We start from the raw sequence: 22,498 nt of genomic DNA on the forward strand, positions 1-22,498 counted from the left end.
GACACGTGAGAAACTGGATGTGTGCGCAGGACAGAGACAGCAAGAGGGCGATGACTGTCGTGACACCGTGCTGAGGGATTAAGACTGATCTATTTTACAGTCTCTAAAGGATAGTAATCAGGAGAATGATCTGAGTTTTAGAAATTTCATTCCATTAACCATGGGAAGCCTGGAGGCAGGAAGAAGAGTTAAGACTATGACAGAAAGCCCTTGAAAAGGATAAAGATCTAAAGTAAGACAGCAGGAGAAAGGTTAGAGTGTAGAGGACAGCGCCACTCCAAATTTCATCTCCTAACAAACATTTCTTCCAACAGTGTCTGTTGAAGAGTCTCAAATCAATATCCATTTCCAAGGAAAACTTAGGAGCTATCTTGAAACCAGGAAGGAGTATGAATGAATACTGGCGGATGGTGAGGAGGGGGAGCAGAGACAGACTGGGGTGGGGATGCCTTCTTTGAATAAAAGTATGTGAAAAAGAATAGGCAAGGCTTCTTGGGGGGCCCAGGCGGTGTTGTTCAACACGTGACTGTCGACAGCCATGGCCGGTCCCGGGGCTGCTTTCTGCCGCCTGGGTGCCTTGTCTGGAGCTGGGGCCTTAGGCTTGGCCTCCTACGGGGCGCACGGAGCCCAGTTTCCAAATGCCTATGGGAAGGAGCCCTTAGACAAGTCCAACAAACACCACTTCTTACACAGCCTGGCCTTGTAGTGGTATCCCTGTGCAGAAAGCCCCTCTGGGCTGGATTACCGCTAGCTTCTGGAACTACCTTATTCTGCACCACCTTTTACTACCAGGCTCTGAGTAGAGACCCCAGCTTCCAGAATTTGGCTCCTGTGGGAGGGAGCCTGCTACTCTTGGGCTGGCTTGCCTTGGTTGGCTCTTTGAGCTTTCTTGTGTTTAATTTCTGGATACCATTTTTTTTAAGAATTGGAGCAGGGAAGGAATTAAAAGAGAAAGGCAAAAAAAAAAAAAAAAAAGAATAAGCAAAATCATGATTATATCACTTAAAAATATGTTATAAATTTACAAAGGAAACCCACAAAATTCTAACTCATTAATTCCATGGGTCCCTTGTTCTACTATATAGTAGCCCTTACTTATCTTCAGGTTTCTTTAACCGTCCATGATCAACCGTGGTTGAGAAACATTAAATGGAAAGTAACAGAAATAAAACAATCCATCAGTTTCAAAACTGCTTGCTGTTCTGAGTAGTGGGGTGCAGTCTCATGCTGTCCAGGTCTGACCCCCACCTGGAAAGTGGACTGTCTCTTTGTCTAGCATATCCCGCCTGTCAGCTGAGTGGCCACTGCGGTTATCAGGTCAACGGTCATGGTTATTGCAGCACTTGTGTTCAAGTAACTCTTATTTTACTTAGTCGTGGCCCGAAAGGCAAACACGGCGGTGCTGGCACTCCTTACTCTGTCTGATTTATACTTTTTACTGTACCTAATATAAAAATTGAACTTTCTCATAGGCAAGTATGTATAGGTATACACAGAGCTAGGTACTATCCACAGTTTGAGGCATTCACATGGGGGGGTCTTGGAACGTACTCCCCACCAGACAATGGGGGACTACTGTGGTAAGTCTTCATCAATTTATTTTCATGAATTTAAGCCAGTATCATTCTGACCGAAATTAATAAAAACAAAATGGCTTTTTATATCTTTATCTCTTTCCCCTACCAACCATAAATGTGCCTCAAGGATCAAAAGCTAAAGAGTACTTTTAGTATTAATCTTGCAATTATGCTTATTGGCTGCCATGTTCTTAGAATGATGCAATAAATTTATTCCATCAATCATACAGGCAAACTAACATAAAATACTCAATTTAATGAAGAAAAGAGGTTTATTAATCGTCAAAAAGGACCCCAAAACTCCAGTTCTGGCAAAAGTGTGGGGAAATCACAAATACTGTTGGTGAGAGTGAAAACGGTATACAAAAGTTTATATACAGCCAGTGAGTTAAGAAATCTACGAGCAAAAATCTAAAAATGATATACTTTTTAACCCAACATCTCTAAGATTCATACAGGACATTATTTTAAAAAGGAAAAAAAAAATCAATCAACTGAACATTAAAATTAATATTCTGTGTTCAGCAAATAATTCCACTAATAGAGTAAAAAGGGCAGGCTACTCTACAGAGTTGAGGAAGAGAGCTTCAACTCATATAACCAATGAAGAACTTGTATCTAAACTGCCTAAGTCAAAAAAAAAAAAAAAAAAGCAACCCAGAGAATTCCCTGGCAGTCTGGTGGTTAGCACTCTGCACTTCCACTAAGGGGGCTCAGGCTTGTTCCCTGGTTGGGGAACTAAGATCCCACATGCCATGAGGTGCAGTCAAAAAGAAAGAGAAAGAAAGAAGGAAACGAAAAAAAGAAAAAGACAATCAGGAAGAAAAACAGGCAGACATGAATTAGGCACTATACCAAAGAGGATATCTAAATGGCCAATGTTCACATGAAAAGATACTGAACCTCACTAAGTAAGGAAGACACACCAAAAAAAAGCAAATTAAAACCACAATGAGATGATATCACATCCACAAGAATGGCTAAAATTAAAGTTTAACGATACCAAGTAGTGCTAATGAGGATGCGAACAAGGACACTGAAAATGGATTCAAGCATTTGAGGATGCAGTTTGGCATTATCTGACACAGTTGAAGATATAAACGTCCTATAACCCAGCAAGTCAGTCCTAGGTTTCAATTCCCTGGAGAAAGACATGCATATCCACATCAGGAAGCATACCCAGATGTTCACGACAGCATCATCCGTAACTTCGTCTATAAACAAAGTGCCCATCAACAGAATCACTACATGGACTGATCAATGACTGTACTGACCAATACTCAATAAATGGATATTACACAATAATAAAAAGATCAGTGAGCTACAGTTACTTACAACATGGATGAACTGTACTGTGCTTATGTAGGAGAATGCCCTTGAATCAATGTACACCCCTTATGTCCTTTCCCTTTTTTAAAGAAAACTGAGGGATAATTTACAAAGAGTGAAATGTATACCACCTGATTAGTTCTGACAAATGCGTATCAAGATACAGGCCATACCCAGAACCCCTAAAAGTTCCCTTTGTGCCCCTTCCTAGTCAATCCGGACAAACACTGCCCCTCTCACCCAAGAGATAATGGTTGTTTCAATTTCTACCACTAAATACTAGTTTTGCCTGTTTTGGTTGTATGTGTAAATGGCATGCGGGACCTTAGACTCCTGACCAGAGACCAAACCCGTGCCCACTGCAGTGGAAGCACAGAGTGCTTCAGTGCTGGGCCGCCAAGGAAGTCCCTCAGTCTCATGTCTGTGAGTCATCCACGCTGCTGCACACATCAGCAGTTCATTACAACTTCACATTGAAAGAAAAGCTATAAGAATAAAAGCAGTACAAAGAACACCTGCTATGTAATTTTTACCCATGTTCACCTGTTAACACAAACAAATGTTTTTAAAATACAAATCTATTAGTTTGGAAGGCAACTGGCAAAGAGGCTAGTGATGAGGGTGAGGGGAACAATCAGCATTAATAAATAAAACTGGATAAAATATTTTCCCATAAGTCAAATGTTTAAAAAAAAATCTATACTGTCTCTTAGTGAAGGCTGATTGATCGAAGGGTTGTTTAACGTGTATTATTAAAAGCTAAGAACATACCAACCATTCAAGAGTATATTAGAATTCCTGACCAATGCATAGCAAAAAGAAACAAGAAGACATTAGAAGAAATCAGACTATCATAATTTCTAAATAAGTATAATTAGCTACATTGAAGATCCAAGAGACTCCAAACTAGTATTCAGCAAGGATGTAAGATTCGAAATCACATCAAAAGAAAAAAAAAAGCCAGTGATCCTAACATCAGCAATAATACCAATGATTAGAAAATGTAATTTATAACAAAGAACATAAGTTATTCTGAGATAAAGCTCACAAAAGAAACATAACCATTTTATGAAGAAAACAAAACTATCAAGAAAGATTTAAAACCAAAATAAATGAAGAGCTCTATCATGTTCTTGAATGTAAGACTCAACACTGTAAAGAAGTCAATTCTCTTCAAACTGACTGGCAGATTCAATGAAATTCAATAAAACTCTCAGCTGAATGTTTTTTTTAGTAGTACTTGATTGTACAGGGACAAGCAATGGGCCGCAAATAAGCAAAAGATATTTTCAAAAAGGAACAAGATGAGAGGCTCTGCTTTTTAAAAAAATAAAAATAAAGCTCTAGTAAATTAAAGGAGTGGGCTTCCCTGGTGGCTCAGACAGTAAAGAATCTGCCTACAATGTCGGAGACCCAGGTTTGATCCCTGGGTCTGGAAGATCCCCTGGAGAAGGGAATGGCAACTCCCTCCAGTATTCTTGCCTGGAGAATTCCACGGACAGAGGAGCCTGGCAGGCTACAGTCCATAAGGTTCCAAAGAGTCAGACACAATGAATTAAAGGAGTAGATTAGCAGTGCTAGGGGGTGGGGAAGGGGAGAATAGGAAATGATTGCTAAAGGGTGTGGGGTTTCTTTACAGGGAATGAAAATGTTTTGGAATGTTTAGATAATGGTGATGGTTGCACACAGTTATGAATATACTAAAAGCCACTGAATTGTATACTTTAAACGGGTAAACTATATGGTCTGTGAGTTATATCCCAATAAACCTGGATAAAAAATTGCTTACTAAATTCAATACCTTTGAAAATATGAACAAATCTAATAAAAATTTGTAAAAACCAAATAAAGAACATTAAAGTATATAAAAAGCTTACAGATCCAAAGTAAAACATCATTAGACAATGGTATATTACTATGTTTTAACTTTCTTATGTGAACCCTAAAGGAAAATTAAAACTAGTAAAAAGCAACCTCTGTGTATGCTTGAGAAAAGGCTTTATCCTTTTTTAAAATACCTAATGTAAAATAAGTTCTTTGAATTTGAAATCCATTTGCATTATCACAAGCAGTTTCAATATTACAGCTGTCAAAGAGAAAAGGAAGAGCTATTCTTTTGAAAATGAACACACTCTTTCAATTTAAAGAGAAGAAATTGTCTGAGATCTCACTAATGACAAAAAAGTAGTTTTCATCAACCAGAAATAAATTCCATCAACCAAAATAAATTGGTTGATGTGCCACGGATGGCTGCAAACGAATTTTCTAGTTGACAGGCCCATGAGCCTTCCTCTGAAACCCCTGGGTCTAGATGTACTTTAGAAGTTAGGACTTCCTGGATTTCAGAATGGCAAAATATCATATTAACACCATCAGCAATCCATAATCACAGATGTTAATGTTTTTGGAATTAACATATGTGTACATACCAAGTGAAATAGGTTTAAAGTGTCCCTGTCAGTCTAGAGCAGAGATTTGCCAACAAATGAGTTTAGACAAGCCAGGTTTTTACTACCAAATGAGTTAGGAATAAGTTTTTTCAATTCTCAAAATATTTTGTATTTCAGTACTGTTAATAAGGGATTTATTTAGTTGGTGAGTCGTGTCAGTCTCTTTTGCTACTCCATGGACTATTATATGGCCCACCAACATCCTCTGTCCATGGGATTTCCCAGACAAGAATACTGGAATGAGTTGCCATTTTCTTCTCCAAGGGATCTTCTCCACCCAGGAATCAAACCGGAATCTCCTACACTGGCAGGATTCTTTACCACTGAGCCACCTGGGAAGACCAAACAAGGGATTACTAGACCATGGGGGATTCCCGCATAGCTCAGTCAGTAAACCATCTGCCTGCAATGTTGGAGACCTGGATTCAATTCCTGAGCTGGGAAGATCCCCTGGAGAAGGAAATGGCAACCCACTCCAATATTCTTGCCTGGGAAATCCCATGGACAGAGGAGCCTAGCGGGCTTCAGTTCATGGGATCGCAACAGTTGGACACGACTTAGCAATAATCTCTTTCTTCTTTCTAGACCATTAAAAAAGCACTTTTCTCGATAAAAATTTTAAAACATTTAGAAGTTTTATAATTCTACTTTTCTCACCAATAGATATAACATATAAAGAAAATATAATGAAAGATTTTTGAGCCCCCCCACAGACCACCTCCGTTTTACCCATTAAAAGATAGGGAAGTCATCTCCCAGAAAGATGTCACACACGTGCATATGAAGAGAACAAAAGTAAAAGGACACTCATCACTGCAGTTTCACTGTTACAGTGTGTAACTGGCAAAACTGGAAAAATGTGACAACCTAAATGTCTATCGTTGGGTACTGGATAGATGATATTGATATGATATACTACTAAACGGTAGATAAGAGGGATAAAAATACATCTATATAAACAAAGCACACATTTTTCATGGATACATATGAATAAGAAGGATGCACTTTAAACTGATGACAATCTTTGGTTGCTACTGGGAAGGAACAAGGGCCACAGGCCTGGATGGCATGAATAAGGATAGGGTTTGGTATGGAACTCAAAGGCATTTCCCACTTTCTCTGCACAAAAGCTGCAGCTCCCATTTAAACAGGGTGAAATGAACACACACACAGCTCTCTGCAAACTCCTGCAGCCTCATTTGGAATGGCTGTATTTTAAAAGGCATAAACACACAAAGAGAAAGAAGGAAGAAAAGGCAGCACATGAGAACTATCAACAGAATTCTAGAAGATGAATAGCAGGAAGACAAGAAGTGACTGAATACTCAGCAAGGAAAGACAACTGAAGTCTAAGACCGCGGAAGGAAAAGTCACAATGAGCAAGCCATCTGTACTGTAAAATCCCCACAGGGACAGGAATTAAGAGGTACCAGGAACCACTGCTGACAGAGGTGAGGCATGGGAATGAAAACAAGAGAACTGGTTGGAATTCTAAGAAGTTAGACCTCTCAGATCTCCTCTCTGACCCCAGTCAGGCAATACCCTCCTCCGGGTCCAGAAGGAAACAGGAGATTTATATTCTGAATGGACTAAATCAGAGAGGTTCTGGAATAGAGGGCTTCCCACATGGCGCAGTGGTAAAGAACTTGCCTGCAATGGAGGAGACCAGGGTTCAATCCCTGGGTTGGGAAGGTCCCTTGGAGAAGGGAATGGCTACCCACTCCAGTATTCTTGCCTGGAGAATTCCATGGACAGAGGAGCCTGGCAGGTTACAGTCCCTGGGGTCCCAGCGTCAGACACAACTGAGTGACTAATGCTTTTCTGTAACAGAAGACACTAGCTCAAGGAGTATGGAGAGAGTAGGTGCCACACTCTGTAAGCCAAAGCATTAAGTCAAAGACCTGTGCAAAATGGTGGCACCACTAGCTCTCTCCTTCAACTTGACTCCCAAAGCTCTCCCAACAGTGGCAGCCCTACAACTCCAACCCCAGCCTGCTCTCTGCTACCTGGCAAACAGTGACCAGCTGAAGAAAAAACACCTTCAAGGTACAGATAATTGGGGGAATTTCAAAAACACAACATCCAGGTCCCCACTCGACGACACTCGACAAGTAGTGCCTGCAACACAGAATGTGTCAGTTCTCACCGTGAATGATCTATCAAGGACCACCAGATAAGTAAGCACTACTGCTACACGAAGGATAGCAACCAAAATAAACAAAAGGGGGAACTGAAAGAAAACAGAGATAATGAAGCTCCCACAGCAAGTACTCTGAGAAACAAAGACAAGTACAAAATGCTATTTTAAAAAATAAAATGAAGAAACATCTGAGAACATGAGCAATGTGCTAGTAATTTAAAATAATACCAAAAAAAACAAAAAAACAAAAAAAAAAACCCCAGCAACCAATAGGTTATTTCCCAGAAAAGTGACTCAAAAGAAAAAGAGAATAGGCTGCATCAAGAAAAGTCCCACATACAACAAACAGAAGTTCCAAAAAGAGAAAACAGAAAAGGACAGTAAGAGGATAGTAAGTTTTCCCAAAATTAAAAGACCTGAGTCTTCAGGTTTAATAAGGCAAAATGCCCAGCACAATGAATTGAAAAAGACCCATTCCACAGCATGACCCCACACTTCCAATGCAGGGGCACAGGTTCCATCTCTGGTCGGGGAACTAAGATGCAGTGTGATGCACCCTAAAACAAAAACAAACAAAACAAAAGAACCACAAAGTATCCTGGAAATCACTCTTTCATTTTATAGATAGTCCTCATTCTCTTCTCAGCTGTATAATGCTCCACAAGGCAAACATACCAAAGTTTGTTTATGCAACTACTTCCCCACATGAAGGCATTTAGATGGCTTTTAAATATTTTACAAACAGAAACACCACTACCTTGAATAACCTTGCGAATCTGTGCTTTTATATTATTGAAGGTGTATCTTCAGGGTAAATTCTTGAAGTAGAAACGATGAACCAGAAGGTAGACATAAAAGTAATTTTGTTAACAGCCAAGTTGCCCTCAAAAAAAGTTGTACTGATTCGTGTTCCTATAGCGAAGTATGACAATGCCTGTTTTCCCACAGCCTTAAAAGGAGAAAACATTGTGATACTTTAAATTTTGTTGCTTTATGTGTTTCAAGTAACACAACCACACTGAAGGAGGGCAAGGGTGGATCTAAAGCAAGTAGCAACTCCTGAAGATAATATTTTAACTATATACACATAGGCTGGCAATTCTGGAAGCATTAAATGTTTATTCTAGAACTTAGCAAATAAGTAGATACAAAGTAGATAAGTAGGGAGCCAAACCTAAATTTAAGAGCCAAAAAATACAAAGCTTCTGTAGAAGAAACTATAGTAAATATTCACTGGCCAAGAAAGATTTCTAAAACACACCAACTTTATCCTTTAAAAATGTTGATAAAATGATAAAAATTTGCAATTTCTCAAAATTGCAGATTTCTAATCAAAGATAGCTTAATAAAAATGAAAAGGCAGGGACTTCCCTGGTGGTTCAGAGGTTGGACAGGGTGTTTTCACTGCCATGGCCCTAGGTTTGATCCCTGATCAGGGAACTAAAACCTCACATACTGCGAGGGGAGGGGGGGCAGATCTTAAAAAAAAAAGAAAAGGCAGCCAGCAGACTGGGGAAAATATATGCAATATGTATATCTGACAAAGGATTTGTATCCATAGCATATTGTTTTTTTAAATCTACAAATGAAAACCAAAATGACTATACTTCGACTTAGAAATAAAAAGGAAAGGGCTGCTATTTTCTTCCTTCCATTATGTGTGTGTGTATGAGAAAGGTGGAGAGAGGAGCCCCAGTGGCCAAGAGTAGGATGTCAGAGTCTGAGTGGGGGACAGAAGGTATTCACATCTGAGGGTATGGGAGTGAGCTCAAGAAGGGTGAAACTCCCAGACAAGGAATGACAAGAGACAGTGTATCAAAGCTCAAATTGGGTGAGGAGAGTGTTTACATAAGAAGGCAACCTAGTGTGTGTTTGTGTGTGTGTGTGTGTGTGCGCACGGGGCAGGGAGGTCAGAGTTTGTGCAGGTGGATCCATCACCCATGGGGGCCAAGCCAGGAGACGGGGCTGGAGTCTAAGATGGGTCAAGAGGTCATGTTCATGAGGGAAGGGCAGCAACAGTGATAGGAGAGATTAATTATCTAAGAGACTGGGAAGATTAAACAAGTAAATATATTAAGGGAGATATATTAGAGATATGTATGTAAATATACGCAAATATTCCGTAGCCTCTTCTCACTGAGAGGAACTGGGATCAACAACACCCCAATAACAGCAAGCACATCTAGAACCTAGGTCTTGGCTTCTAAATACCACTACACAATAAAAGAACGTGTGTCAAGGCAGGCAAAGTACACAGTGAGCCTAAATCATCTTTCGCCATAAAGATGACATCACCCCAAGAATGATGGGAATATGTCAAAGGGACACACAAGCCAGACTGACGAAACTCCCAGCAACCAAATCAGGGACAACGTGAACACCCGCCACTAGAGCAGCCCCCGCCGCCCGCAACGAGAGCAAGCCCACACAGCGGTGAGGACCCGGTGCAGTCATAAATAAATAAGCTGCAACACACTGAATCAAACAGAAAACTAGGGTATCACATCAATATAAACAACCCAAAATTTAGAATCGTGTATCACAGTTTCAAAGCCCCTCCCACAAAATAGTTATTCAAAGTGGAGGCGGTGGCAGAGAGGAACTTTACAGCTATGAAATCTGGCAGATGCTCCTTGACCAAGTGACATCCTTAGTAATAGGACAAGTTGAAATAATGAGCAAACTGAGAAGATGCACTAAGAAGCGTCACTTCTCTGACGTGCCTGATACAGATGCATAACTTGACTCATGAGTAAACCTAAGAAAACCCAAAATGGACCACATTTTATGAAATAAGTATGAAATAATCTTCGAAAGAGTCAAGGTCATGAAAGTCAAGGAAAGATGAAGGAACTTTTCTAGACTGAAAGAGACCAAAGATTTATAGCAACTACATACAACATGTAAATTCTGAACTAGACTCTTTAGGCGTAAAGGACATTACAGGGACAATTAAAAAAAGCTTAAATAGAATCCAAAGAATAGATGGCAAAAATGCCGCAATGTAATTTTTTGAATTTGATACATGTACTAAGAACATGTAGTACATGTCCTTAATTGTAAAGTTATACATTTAAGTATTATAACAAGGTTCTAATACGGTTCTGGAAAAGCGATAATTTTTGCACTGTACTTAAAATTTTTTTGAAAGCTTATCGTTGTTAAAAAATAAAAATAAATTCTTTTTTAAATGGGAAAAACTTTAATAGACAACTTATATGACACGAATGATCAGTAAGAACATGAAGAAAAGGTACTCAACATTTATCATGAAAAATATCAATTAAAATGAGGTATGTGTAAAAAAATCATATATTCATCAACACAGTATAATTTTTCACAAAATTCAATATACATTCATGACAAAAACTTTCTGTAAACTAGGAACAGAATAGAAAATAGAACCTTCTCAACTCGATAAAGAGCACCTACTAGTATCTACAGGCTAACAAACACACTAATGATAAAAGACTGAGCATACTCAATCACTCAGTGGTGCCCAGGTTTTTGCGACATGGACTGCAGTCTGCCAGGCTCATCTGTCCATTACACTTTCTTGGCAAGAATACTGGAGTGGGTTGCCATTTCCTTCTCTAGGATATCTTCCCAACCCAGGGGTCAAACCAGCATCTGCTACATTGCTTTCCCACTAAGACTGAGAAGAAGGCAAGGATGTCCACACTTATCACTCCTATTTAACGTATCACCTGAAATCCTAGCCGGTGAAATCAGACAAGAAAAGGAAATAAAAGGCACACACATCAAAAAGAATATATACATAACTGGCCCTATTCACAGATGACATGACAATCTACATAGAAAATCCCAAGGAATCTAAAGGAAAAACTCCTAGAATAGGTGAATTTATCACATTCACAGGATATAGGCCAACATTAAAAAAAAAAAAAATCAATCCTGTCTTTATGCTAGCAATCAACAATTAGAAACCAAAATTAAAAGCACCATACTATTTACAAAATAAGGTATGTATCTAACAAGTCATGTAGAGACTCTGGATGCTAAAACCCAAAACTGTTGATGAAAATATCAAAAACAATTTTAAGTAAATGAAAAGTCATACCATCAATAAAATGGAAGAGTCAACATAGCTGCCATTTCTCCCCAAAGTGATCTATTAGTTTAATATATTTACTACTAAAATCTCAAAATATTTTATAGATGTAGTTAAGATGGTTCTATATGGAAAAGCAAAGATACCATAATAGGTAAAACAGTTCTGAAGAAGAATAAAATTGGAGAAACCACATCACCTAATTTTAAAAACTTATCATATGGCTATACAACAGTAATCAGCCAGAGGAAAAGGCATACAGGTATAAATGGAACAGAGACCAAAAGCAGAACCATATACAAAATACAGCCAACTGATTTTTTACAGAGGTATAAAACAACTTAAGGGCCTCCAAGGTGGCTCAGTGGTAAAGAATCCACATGCCAATGCAGAAGACGCAGGTTCAGTCTCCTGGTCAGGAAGATCCCCTGGAGAAGATGGTAAGCCACTCCAGTATTCTTGCCTGGGAAATCCCACGGACAGAGGGGCCTGGCAGGCTACAGTCCATGGGGTCGCAAACAGTCAGACACGACTTAGCAACTAAACAACAACAGCAAACGTTATCAGAGTTGTATTTTAGAATCGTTCTGACAGGAATCTGAACACTGCATTACAGATGGCGAAGAGTCTGAAAACCAGAGAGCACTAATTAAAAAACTAATGCAATTGTTAGGCCAGGGGTAATTACTGCCTGAGTAAGAATGTTAGAACTGTAAGGGAAAAGACTGTTATGAGCATTAAGTAAGAATGAATGAAAGAACACATATAGGCCATTTCTGTAAAAGAAAGAAAAGGAAATAAGAAAACATGTATCTGTGTATCTTTCTAAAAATAAACACAGGAACGATAAACTCCACCTCCAAATCACTACAGATGGTGACTGCAGCCATGAAATTAAAAGACGCTTGCTCCTTGGAAGAAAAGCTATGACCAACCTAGACAGCATATTAAGAAGCAGAGACATTACTTTGCCAACAAAGTTCCGTCTAGTCAAAGCTGTGGTTTTTCCTGTGGGTCATGTATGAATGTGACAGTTGGACTATAAAGAAAGCTGAGCACCAAAGAATTGATGCTTTTGAACTGTGGTGTTGGAGAAGACTCTTGAGAGTCCCTTGGACTGCAAGGAGATCCAACCAGTCCATCCTCAAGGAAATCAGTCCTGAATATTTATTGGAAGGACTGATGCTGAAGCTGAAACTCCAGTACTTTGGCCACCTGATGCAAAGAACTGACTCATTGGAAAAGACCCTGCTGCTGGGAAAGATTGAAGGTGGAAGGAGAAGGGTACAACAGAGGATGAACCATGAGGAGATGGTTGGATGGTATCACCAACGCGATGGACATGAGTTTGAATAGGCTCTAGGAGTTGGTGATGGACAGGGAAGCCTGGCGTGCTGCAGTCCATGGGGTTGCAAAGAGTCGGACATGACTGACCAACTGAACTGAACAACTTAAAAGCAAGACTCAAAAGGATACATTTCTAAGTAACTTTATCTGCATTTCAGAACAAAGTTCAAAAATATTAATATGAATACAAAAATATCCAGAATCCAAGGTTCAACTCACAATGTGTGTCATCCAATAAAAAATTATTAGGAATGCAAACCAGAGGAATTTAACCTATAATGACAAGAAAAATAAATAGAAACAGACCCTAAAATGACACATGGCTGGACTATTGAAGAGTCTACAGAAAGCTATTACAAGCAAACCTTGAAGACACTGTGAGTGTGGGTTCAGTTCGAGACCACTGCAATAAAGTGATTACCACAATAAAGCAAGTCACACCAGGTTTTTGGTTTCCCAACGCATATGTTATGTTTATGCTACACTGTAGTCTATTAACTGTGTGATAGCATTACGTCTAAAAAAATAATGTACATATCTTAATTAAAAAAAACTTTACTGTTTAAAAAATGCTAACCATCACCTAAGACTTCATCAAGTCATTATCTTTTTTGCTGGTGGAGGGTCTCACCTTGATGTTCATAGCTAGACTGGTCAGGATGGTGGTTAAAGCCTAGAGTGGCCACTGCAATTTCTTAAAATAAGACAATAAAATATGCCAAATCAAAAGGTTATTTCATGAAAAATTTATCCATAGCAGGTAATGCTACTGGATAGCATTTTACCCACAGCAGAACTTCTTTCAAAACTAGAGTCAATCCTCTCAAACCCTCCCACTGCTTTACCAACTAAGTTTATGTAATATTCTAAATCCTTTGCTGTCATTTCAACAGTCTTCACAGCATCTTTTCCAGGAAAAGAAACCACCTCAAGAAATCACTTTCTCTGCTCATCCATAAGAACCAACTCTTCATTTGTTCAAGTTTTATCATGAGATTAAAGCAATTCAGTTCCATCTTCAAGCTGCACTTCTAATTCTAGTTCTCTTGTTATTTCCATCACATCTGCATTTATTTCCTCCACTAATGTCTTGAATCGTTCAAAGTCATTCATGAGTGTTGGAATCAACTGCTTTTAAACTTCTGCTTATTTAATGTCAGTATTTTGACCCCTTCACATGAATCATGAATGTTCTGAATGGCATCTAGAATGGTTCATCCTTTCCAGTTTACTTTGCTAATCCTTTACAATTTACTTTGCCAGGACCCATCAGAGTGATAACTATCTATGGCAGCTTTATCCTTACAAAATCTATTTCTTAAACAGTAAGATTTGAAAAGTTGAAGTAACTCCTTCATCCACAGCTATAGAACAGATGTTGTGTTAATGAGCATGAAAACACTAATCGTGTTGTTCATCTCCATCAAAGCTCTTGGGTGACCAGGTGTGTTGTCAATATGCTATAATATTCTGAGTTTTCTTTTCCTGAGCAGTAGTGGATTTAAAGTATTCAGCAAGCTATGTTATAAACAGATCTACTCTCACCCAGGCTTTGTTGTTCTATTTCTAGAACACAAATAGATGTACCATTAATTCTTCAGGGCCTCATGATTTTCAGAATGGTAAATGAGCACTGACTTCAACTTAAAGTCACTAGCTGCATTAGCCCCTAATAAGAGTCAGCCTATCCTTTTAAAGCTGAGCTCTGACTTCTCCTCTCTAGCTATGGAAGTCCTAGATGGCATCTTCTTCCAACAGAAGGCCATAGTGTATAGCCACCTTCATTACTTATCTCAGCGAGATCTTCTGGATAACTTGCTGCAGCTTCTATATCAGCACTTGTGGCTTCACCTTGCATTTTTATGTTACAGAGATGGGCTTCTCTTCTCAAACTTAATAAACCAACCTCTGCTAGCTTCAGACTTCTCTTCTGCAGCTTCCTCACCTCTCTCAGTCTTCAGAGAACTAAAGAGAGCTGGGTCACATCCTGGATGAGGCTTTGACTTAAGGGAATGTTGTGGCTGGTTTGTTCTTCTATCCAGACCACTAAAGACTTTCTCCACATCAGCAATAAGGCTGCTTTGTTTTCTTATCATTCCTGTGTTCACTGGAGTAGCACTTTTAATTCCTTCAAGAACTATTCTTTTGCATTCATAACCTGGCTAATTATTTGGCACAAGAGGTCTAGTTTTTAGCCTATCTTGGGTTTTAACATGCCTTCTTCACTAAGCTTAATCATTTCAAGTTTTTGACTGAAAGTGAGAAACACAGAACTCTTTCTTTCACATGAACACTTAAGAGGCCATTGTAGGATTATTAATTGGCCTAATTTCAATACTGTTATGTCTCAGGAACAAGGAGTCCCAAGGAGGAGGAAAGAGATGGGGGAACAGCTAGTCAGTGGAACAGTCAGAACACACAGAAAACTTACTAAGTTTGCAGTTTTATCTGGGCACAGTTCATGGCACCCCACAACAACTGTAACAGTAACATCAAAGATCACTGATCACCATAACAAATAATGGTAATGAGAAAGTTTAAAATATTGCTAAAATTAGCAAAATGTGACACAGAGATATGATGGGAGCAAACGCTGTTGGAAAAACGATGCCGACAGACTTGCTCAAGAAGAGTTGCCATAAACTTTCAAGTAAAACAAAACACATTCCATGCAAAGCACAAGGTATGTCTATATATTTCATGTGATGAAAATTAAGCACATTAGGCAGAGACATGTAAAATATAAACAACACCCAAACAGATCTAATACTACAGAAAAAAAAAGATTGGTGACAATGAGGACGTAGCGAAACTATCCAAAACAAAACCAGAAAAAAACAGAAACAGCACATCAGTAAGTTTTGAAACAATCTCAAGTGATCAAACTATAAATTATAGGCCCCAAAGGGGGAGGGTAGAAGTCAGAGAAAAATATTTGAAGAAATAATGGCTGAATATTTATCAAATTTGACCCAAGAAATGTAACAAAACCCAGGCAACAGGAAACATGAATCAAATCGTGTTAAGGCACATTGTAATGAAACTGCTGAAAAGCAGAAACGGAAAGAAAATCTTAGGAAGTTGCTGACAATCTAGGACTCCACACTTTGACTGCTGTGGATCCGCGTTTGATCTCTGCTCAGGACACTCTAAAGATCCCAAGTGACATGGCTAAAAGATCATGCCTGCTACAACTAAGACCTAGCACAGCAATAAATAATAAGATAAATTATAAATAATAAGATAAATAATTTATAAATTATTTTATAAGTAATAAATAATAAGAAAAAAAATTTTAAGAAGGAGAAGAAAAAGATACTTAGGAACAAAGATTAAAATAAGAGTACACATCTCATCAGAAATAATGGAAGCCAGAAACAGAGGAGTAAATCCTCAAAGTACAGAAAGAAAAAAAATTCTGTAACAAGTGAAAAATACCCTTCAAGAAAAAAGGAGAAATAATTTTTCAGATACACAAATGCTTTAAAATACCATCACCAGCAGACTTGCACTACAAGAAACATTAAAGAAAGTCCTTCTAGCAGAATGAAAATTTCAGATAGGCGATAAAGAACACCAGACATTTTTCTTAAATCTCTCAAAAAGACTCTTAAAAGGACTGTTTAAATGAAAAATAATAACAATGTAGTATGGCGTTTATAACATCTGTGGAAGAAGAGCGTATGACCACAGCAGTACAGAAACTTGGGGGGTGGGGAGTGGAAGGAGATTGCTATAAGATTCCTAAAATACAGGTAAAGTGGTATAGTATTACTTGAAGGCAAACTGTGATGTTAAATATCTATACAATAAATACTAAAGTAACCACTAAAACTAAGAGACAGAAGAAGAAAAATTATATTTTTTTCAAATCCATAATGCAAAAGAAGGCAGAATAAGAAAAAAGGAACAAAGAATTTGATGACACAAATAGAAAACACCTAACAAGTCAGTAGATTTAAACTCTATAACATCAGTAATCATACTAAATGTAAACGCTCTACACACGCAACAAAAAGGCAGACATTAACAAACGGCATAAAAGCAAGATCCAACTATAAACAAACCTACCAAGATACTCATATAATACAAAGACACAGGCTAAAAGAAAAAGGAAAAAATACATACCACGCAAACACTAATCAAAAGAAAGGAGTGGTTATATAATTATGAGATAAAGCAGATTCTGGAGCAAAGAATATTACCTTTGCCCCAGAAATGATAAAGATGATCATTTCAAAATAACAGAGGAATCACTTCATCAAGAGGAACCTAAATGTTTTTGTGCCTTTTAAAGTGAATTTTAAAATACCTAAAGTAAAAACTGGTAAAACTAAAAGAAATACATAAATCCACAATTAGAGATTTCAATATCCCCTCCCTATATACAATTATAATGCTAGCATAAGTGGATAGAAAATCAGTAAGATGAGTAAGAAAATATGTAAATCTGAAAAGCACTATCCACCAACAAGCTAATCAACACCTACAGAGCACACCACTCCGCAGCAGAGTACACACTGTTTTCAAGTACACGTGGAACATTTATCCAGACCGATTGTATTCTGGGCCACAATACAAGCCTCAGTTAAAGGATTCAAATCATACAAGGTGTGTTCTCTTACCACAACAATAATTACATTAAAAATCAGTAACAGAAAGATCTCTGGATATTTCCCAAATATACTGATACTAAGTATCAACCTCCAAATAACCAGTAATTTAAAGAAGCAATAGAAAAATTATAAAGGTATTTTGAACAGAATAAAAATACATCAAATTTTGCTGTACACATTAAATGCTTATGTCAGGAAAGAGGGACATCTCAAATAAATACCTCAGCTTCCATCAGGAGAAAAATGGGGAGAAGGGAGCAAATTAAACCAAAATCAAGTGTAAGAAAGTAAATAATAAAAACAAGCAGAGATCAACAAAACAGAAAAACCATAGAGAAGAGCTAAAGAAACTAAAAGCTGATTTTTCAGGTAATTACTAAAACTGATGAACCACTAGGCAGATTAATAAAGACAGAGATACAAATTACCAGTAGCAGGAGGACAGCAATGACATTATTACAGATCCTACAAAAGTTAAAAAGATAAGGAAATAAACATTATAAACAGCCTTATGACAATAATTTTGACAATCTGGATGAAAAGGACACAAATTACTAAAACTCACCCAGGAAGAAAGAGATAACCTAAACAGCTCTGTATCTATAAAAGAAATTCAATTTATAATTAAAAATCTCCAACTTCAGATGATTCCTTAGGTGAACTTTATTTAAGGAAGAAATAATAGCAATTCTATAAAAACTCTTTCAGAAAATCTAAAAGGAAAAGATAGTTTCCAATTGCTATAATCTGAATGTGTCCCCCACATCCTCTTCCAAATTCAAATACTGGAATCCTTACGTCCAATGTGACAGTACTCAAAGGTGGGACCTTTGAGCTGTGATTAAGGCATGAGGTGGATTATTAGTGCCCTCATGAATGGAATCAGCACTCTTATAACCATGTGATGGTATAAGAAGTCTGCAACTTAGGGGACTTCTCTGGCAGTCCAGTGGTTAAGACTGTACTTCCAGTGCAGGAGACACAAGCTCAATCTCTGGTTGGGGAACTAAGATCCCACATGATGTGCAGCAAAGCCAAGGGGGGAGAAAAAAGTCTGCAACTCAGAAGAGGGCCCTCATCCTACCATGGGGGACCCTTGGATCTTCTAGCTTCCAAAATGGTGAGAAATAAATTTCTGCTGTTTATAAGCTACACCATCTGTGGTATTGTGCTACAGCAACCCAAAGACACTAATTCATTCTCTAAGAACAGTATTATTCTCACATGAAAAGAAAATTGCCGTCCAATACACCTCATAAACATAAATGCATGTATTTTCATTGCTAACAAATGTTAACAATAGTTAAATCTGGGTAAATGATACAAGGATATTTTTGTAGTATTTATTTTCTCCTTGCAACTTTTCTGTGAGTTGAGAATTATTTCCAAATAAAAAGTTTTTTGTTTTTTTTTTAACAAATAACAATACATGAAAATACTGTTAGCCCAGTTCCTGGAACAAATTAAGAGCTCAATAAATGCTAACTATAATATAATCACCTAATTCAACTCCTCATATTATAGATGATGAAACTGAGGCTCAGAGAATAAGTAATTTATCCAAAGTCATTCTGTTAGTTAATAACTAAAAGTCCAGTCTCTAGGTTCAGCCTTTCCCCTACTCCCTGACCACCACAGACACAATTTCATAATGACTCACTCACTTGTTTAAAACAGAACAAAAATGGGAAATACATTTCTGGTTCTTTTTCTAGTTATGTCGTAATACGCCTAAAGGAAAAATATCTCCACCATACAAACAAGCCATTTTGTGGAACTTCACCAAAAGTTTAGGATAAGAAAGGAGAAGAAGAAGGTGAGACCTTGGTCTGAGTTAAATGGATAAGATAAACAGACTGATCAGAGAGGAAAATTAGGAGAGATAATGAGAGACTGTGAACTAGAATATATACCCTGATTCTGTCAGGGTAAGAGAAAAGATAGGATTACTATGAAAAAGTGGTAACGTCATCCAGCAGCTGACCGCATGTAAAAGAAGAAAAAGAAGTCAGGAGTAACTCAGCTTCTGAGTCTGGGTTACTGAGAAGACAGTGAGGGCACAGACAGAAGCAGGAAGCCTAAGAGGAAGGCTGATCTGTGATGCCAGAAAGAGGACGCTAGATAAAGACACAGGTGAAGCCGTGTTAACAGTGGAATCTTTACATGGAAATGTCCTTTTGGGCATGCGGATCTGGAGTTCTTGAATTACAGACAAAACTTTGGGCATGTGCCCACTTGGCTGTGACAGCTGAAGATTAGATCACTAGCGACTTCGCTGGCAGTCCAGTGTTATTAAGACTGTGTTTTGAATCAGGGGGCGTGGGTCCAATCCCTGATCCCCAGGCATGTGGGAACTAAGATCCCACGTGCAAAGGGGCACAGATTAGATCACTTAAAAAAAAAAGAAGAAGAAAATCTTGGGAATTCCCCGGAGGTCCAGTGGTCAAGACTTGGCTCTGTCACTGCCCAGGTTCAATCCCTGGTTGGGGAACGAAGACCCCCCATAAGCCATGTGGTGTGGCAGAATTAAAAAGAAAAAAAAGGAAAAGATGAGGAATCTTTTCTCTATCCCAAGACATGTTTAAACTCAGAAAACAACACTGGGCCACTGCAGTGATTCTTTCCCATAAGAACGAGTGATGAGGAAGAACTGTGCTGGAGCACAAGGCAATCAAAACACTGATCAATCAAACTGCAAAGGGCCATTAATGATGTCAACTGATATATCCCTGATATATATCTGACACAGTGCTTTGTGAGTGAGGTGAAAAATCCCGACGACACCACAGCTGCATCATCAGTAATATGATTCCGACAGAACTCAGAAACGTCTATGTTTTAGTGAGTTACACTTGTTTTACAGGATGTAACAAGTGAGCAAATGTGTTGTGGATCTTCCAGCGAACAGGGCAGACAGGCCTGACATAGCAGCACTTATCTCCCAATCCAAATACATAGAAAAACTGTGCAAAATATAGCACATACAAATTGCCAAGTCCAAAAGCAAGACAGGAAATTCCCTGAGGCTAGATACAAGCTACCGGGCCAAAGAACTCACAGGGCTACTAAAACCAGATACAGGACTTAGGGTTTGGAGCTGGTGTTCCTGAAAGAAACTAAGAGACAAGAAATTGAAAATGAGTCAAATGCATAATATACCAAAGCCACCAAAAAACTACACAGGAATAACATGAACTCTCATTTCCAGTCCCTGAAATAGAAGTCTCCCATTTGCCAGAAGTCAAGAGGTGAAAAATAACCTCTGAGAAAATGAAACCCCATCATCACAAGCATGAGTTCCAAAAATCAGTGTACCCAAACAGTCCAGGAACCCCAGGCCAAGAAATTCGCCTAACCACAGGAATCATGCTACAGAAACCTGCCAGGTTCAGAAGAAGCTCAAAACTTCCTTACACGGACACCTCCACACAAAAAAAAGAAAATTCCACAAATGATAAGCTTAAAGTCAAAATTTAAAACTATATAAAGAAATGAGCCATCCAAGACAGGAAGGATCTTCAGCAGACACAACAAGTAGGCAAATTCAGGCCTCCAGATCAAAGTACAGAAATAAAGTTAAAAAGAACAGGACACAATGAGCATTACATGAATTTCAGAAAGAATCAGATAGAAAATCTAGAAATGAAAATGTGATCATAAAGCGGAATGCTCAGTCAAAACTAAATTAGTAAACTTTATCTGAAATTAGTATTCTTGATCTGAAACAACCTCACAGAATGTAGCACAAAAAAAGAGAGATGGAAAATATGAAAGCATTGAAGGCAGAATGAGAAGTTTTAACACACTGAAATATCAATAAGTATCAATCTCCGAAGAGGAAGCAAGAAAGATGATATTCAAAGATGTACTGGGGACTTCCTAGTGGTCCAGCAGTTAAGAATGCGCATTCCAGGGCAGGGGTCGTGGGTTCAATTCCTGGTTGGAGAACTGAGATCCCACATGCCATGGGGCAACTATTAAGCCTGTGCTCCCGTGAGCAACAAGGGCCCACACCCAGCAATGAAGACCCCGTGTGCCGCAACTAAGACCCCCAACACGGACAAAAACAGATAAATAAAATTAGAGAAAGGAAAAAAAAAGGACATTGAACAAAATTGAACACTTAAGTTTTCAGACTGCCAGGGTAATTTACTCATAGTATACACTATAGCAAGACTGCAAAATAAAGGCAAGCAAAAAGTAGGAAGATGCAACCAAGAGGAAAGAACTATTACAAAGCAGCAGTAGATCCCAGACTTCTCAAATGCAACAATGGATGCCAGAAAACAAGTGAATGACCTCTTTCTACAAGGAAAAATAACAGTCAACTACAAAATTACACAGGTAAAATGCCATCTAAGAGTAAGGACAAAAGCGGCCTTAAGATATACAAAGGTAGTTTATTACTTACAGATCCAAACTGAAGGTGCTATATAAACAGTGTACATTAATACAAAAGGAATGAAACATAGAACTGAAGGGACAGGATGCCAGGAGCCATGGTAAGCCAATAAATTTGTAATAGCTCAACATAAATATTAACTTTTAAACATTTTTTTAATGCCTGTCTTCAAGAGAGCTGAAGTAACGTGGAATTAGAGAAGAGCATGGGAGAGATGAAATATTCAGAATTAAAACACTGTAAAATGCAATTATTGTTCATGAGGAGGGACACATACTCAGTTTAGGCTGTTAAGTATTCATGTTGAAAACTGTAAAAGCAATATGTATGACAGAATAAATAACTTACAAGTCAACAAGAGAAAAAAAAGAGGAACTTTAAAAGTGAGTCCATGCTACAACATGGATGAACCCTGAAGATATTATACTAAGTGAAATAATGCAGTCACAAACATAAATACTGTATGATTTGACTTACGTAACTACTAGGGTAATCAGATTCACGGAGACAGAAAGCAGGATTTGGAGAGGGAAGAAACAGAGAGTGAGCGGTTGACGGGCAGAGT

At 38.3% G+C, this 22,498-nt stretch overlaps 2 protein-coding genes across 5 annotated transcripts in view; one reads left to right on the top strand and one right to left on the bottom strand.

The window, feature by feature from the left end:
• ASXL1 (ASXL transcriptional regulator 1) overlaps window positions 1–22,498 on the bottom strand; it is a 66,098-nt gene that overhangs the window by 11,397 nt on the left and 32,203 nt on the right. The gene's annotated exons all lie outside the window — the stretch shown is intronic.
• Window positions 539–7,384, top strand: LOC112578927 (transmembrane protein 256-like). Its single transcript, XM_044927477.1, is given in 3 exon segments — window positions 539–713; window positions 716–870; window positions 7,322–7,384. Coding segments are annotated over 3 exon segments (393 nt in total).

The sequence above is a fragment of the Bubalus bubalis genome, chromosome 14, assembly GCF_019923935.1.
Source record: "Bubalus bubalis isolate 160015118507 breed Murrah chromosome 14, NDDB_SH_1, whole genome shotgun sequence".
NCBI lineage: Eukaryota > Metazoa > Chordata > Mammalia > Artiodactyla > Bovidae > Bubalus > Bubalus bubalis.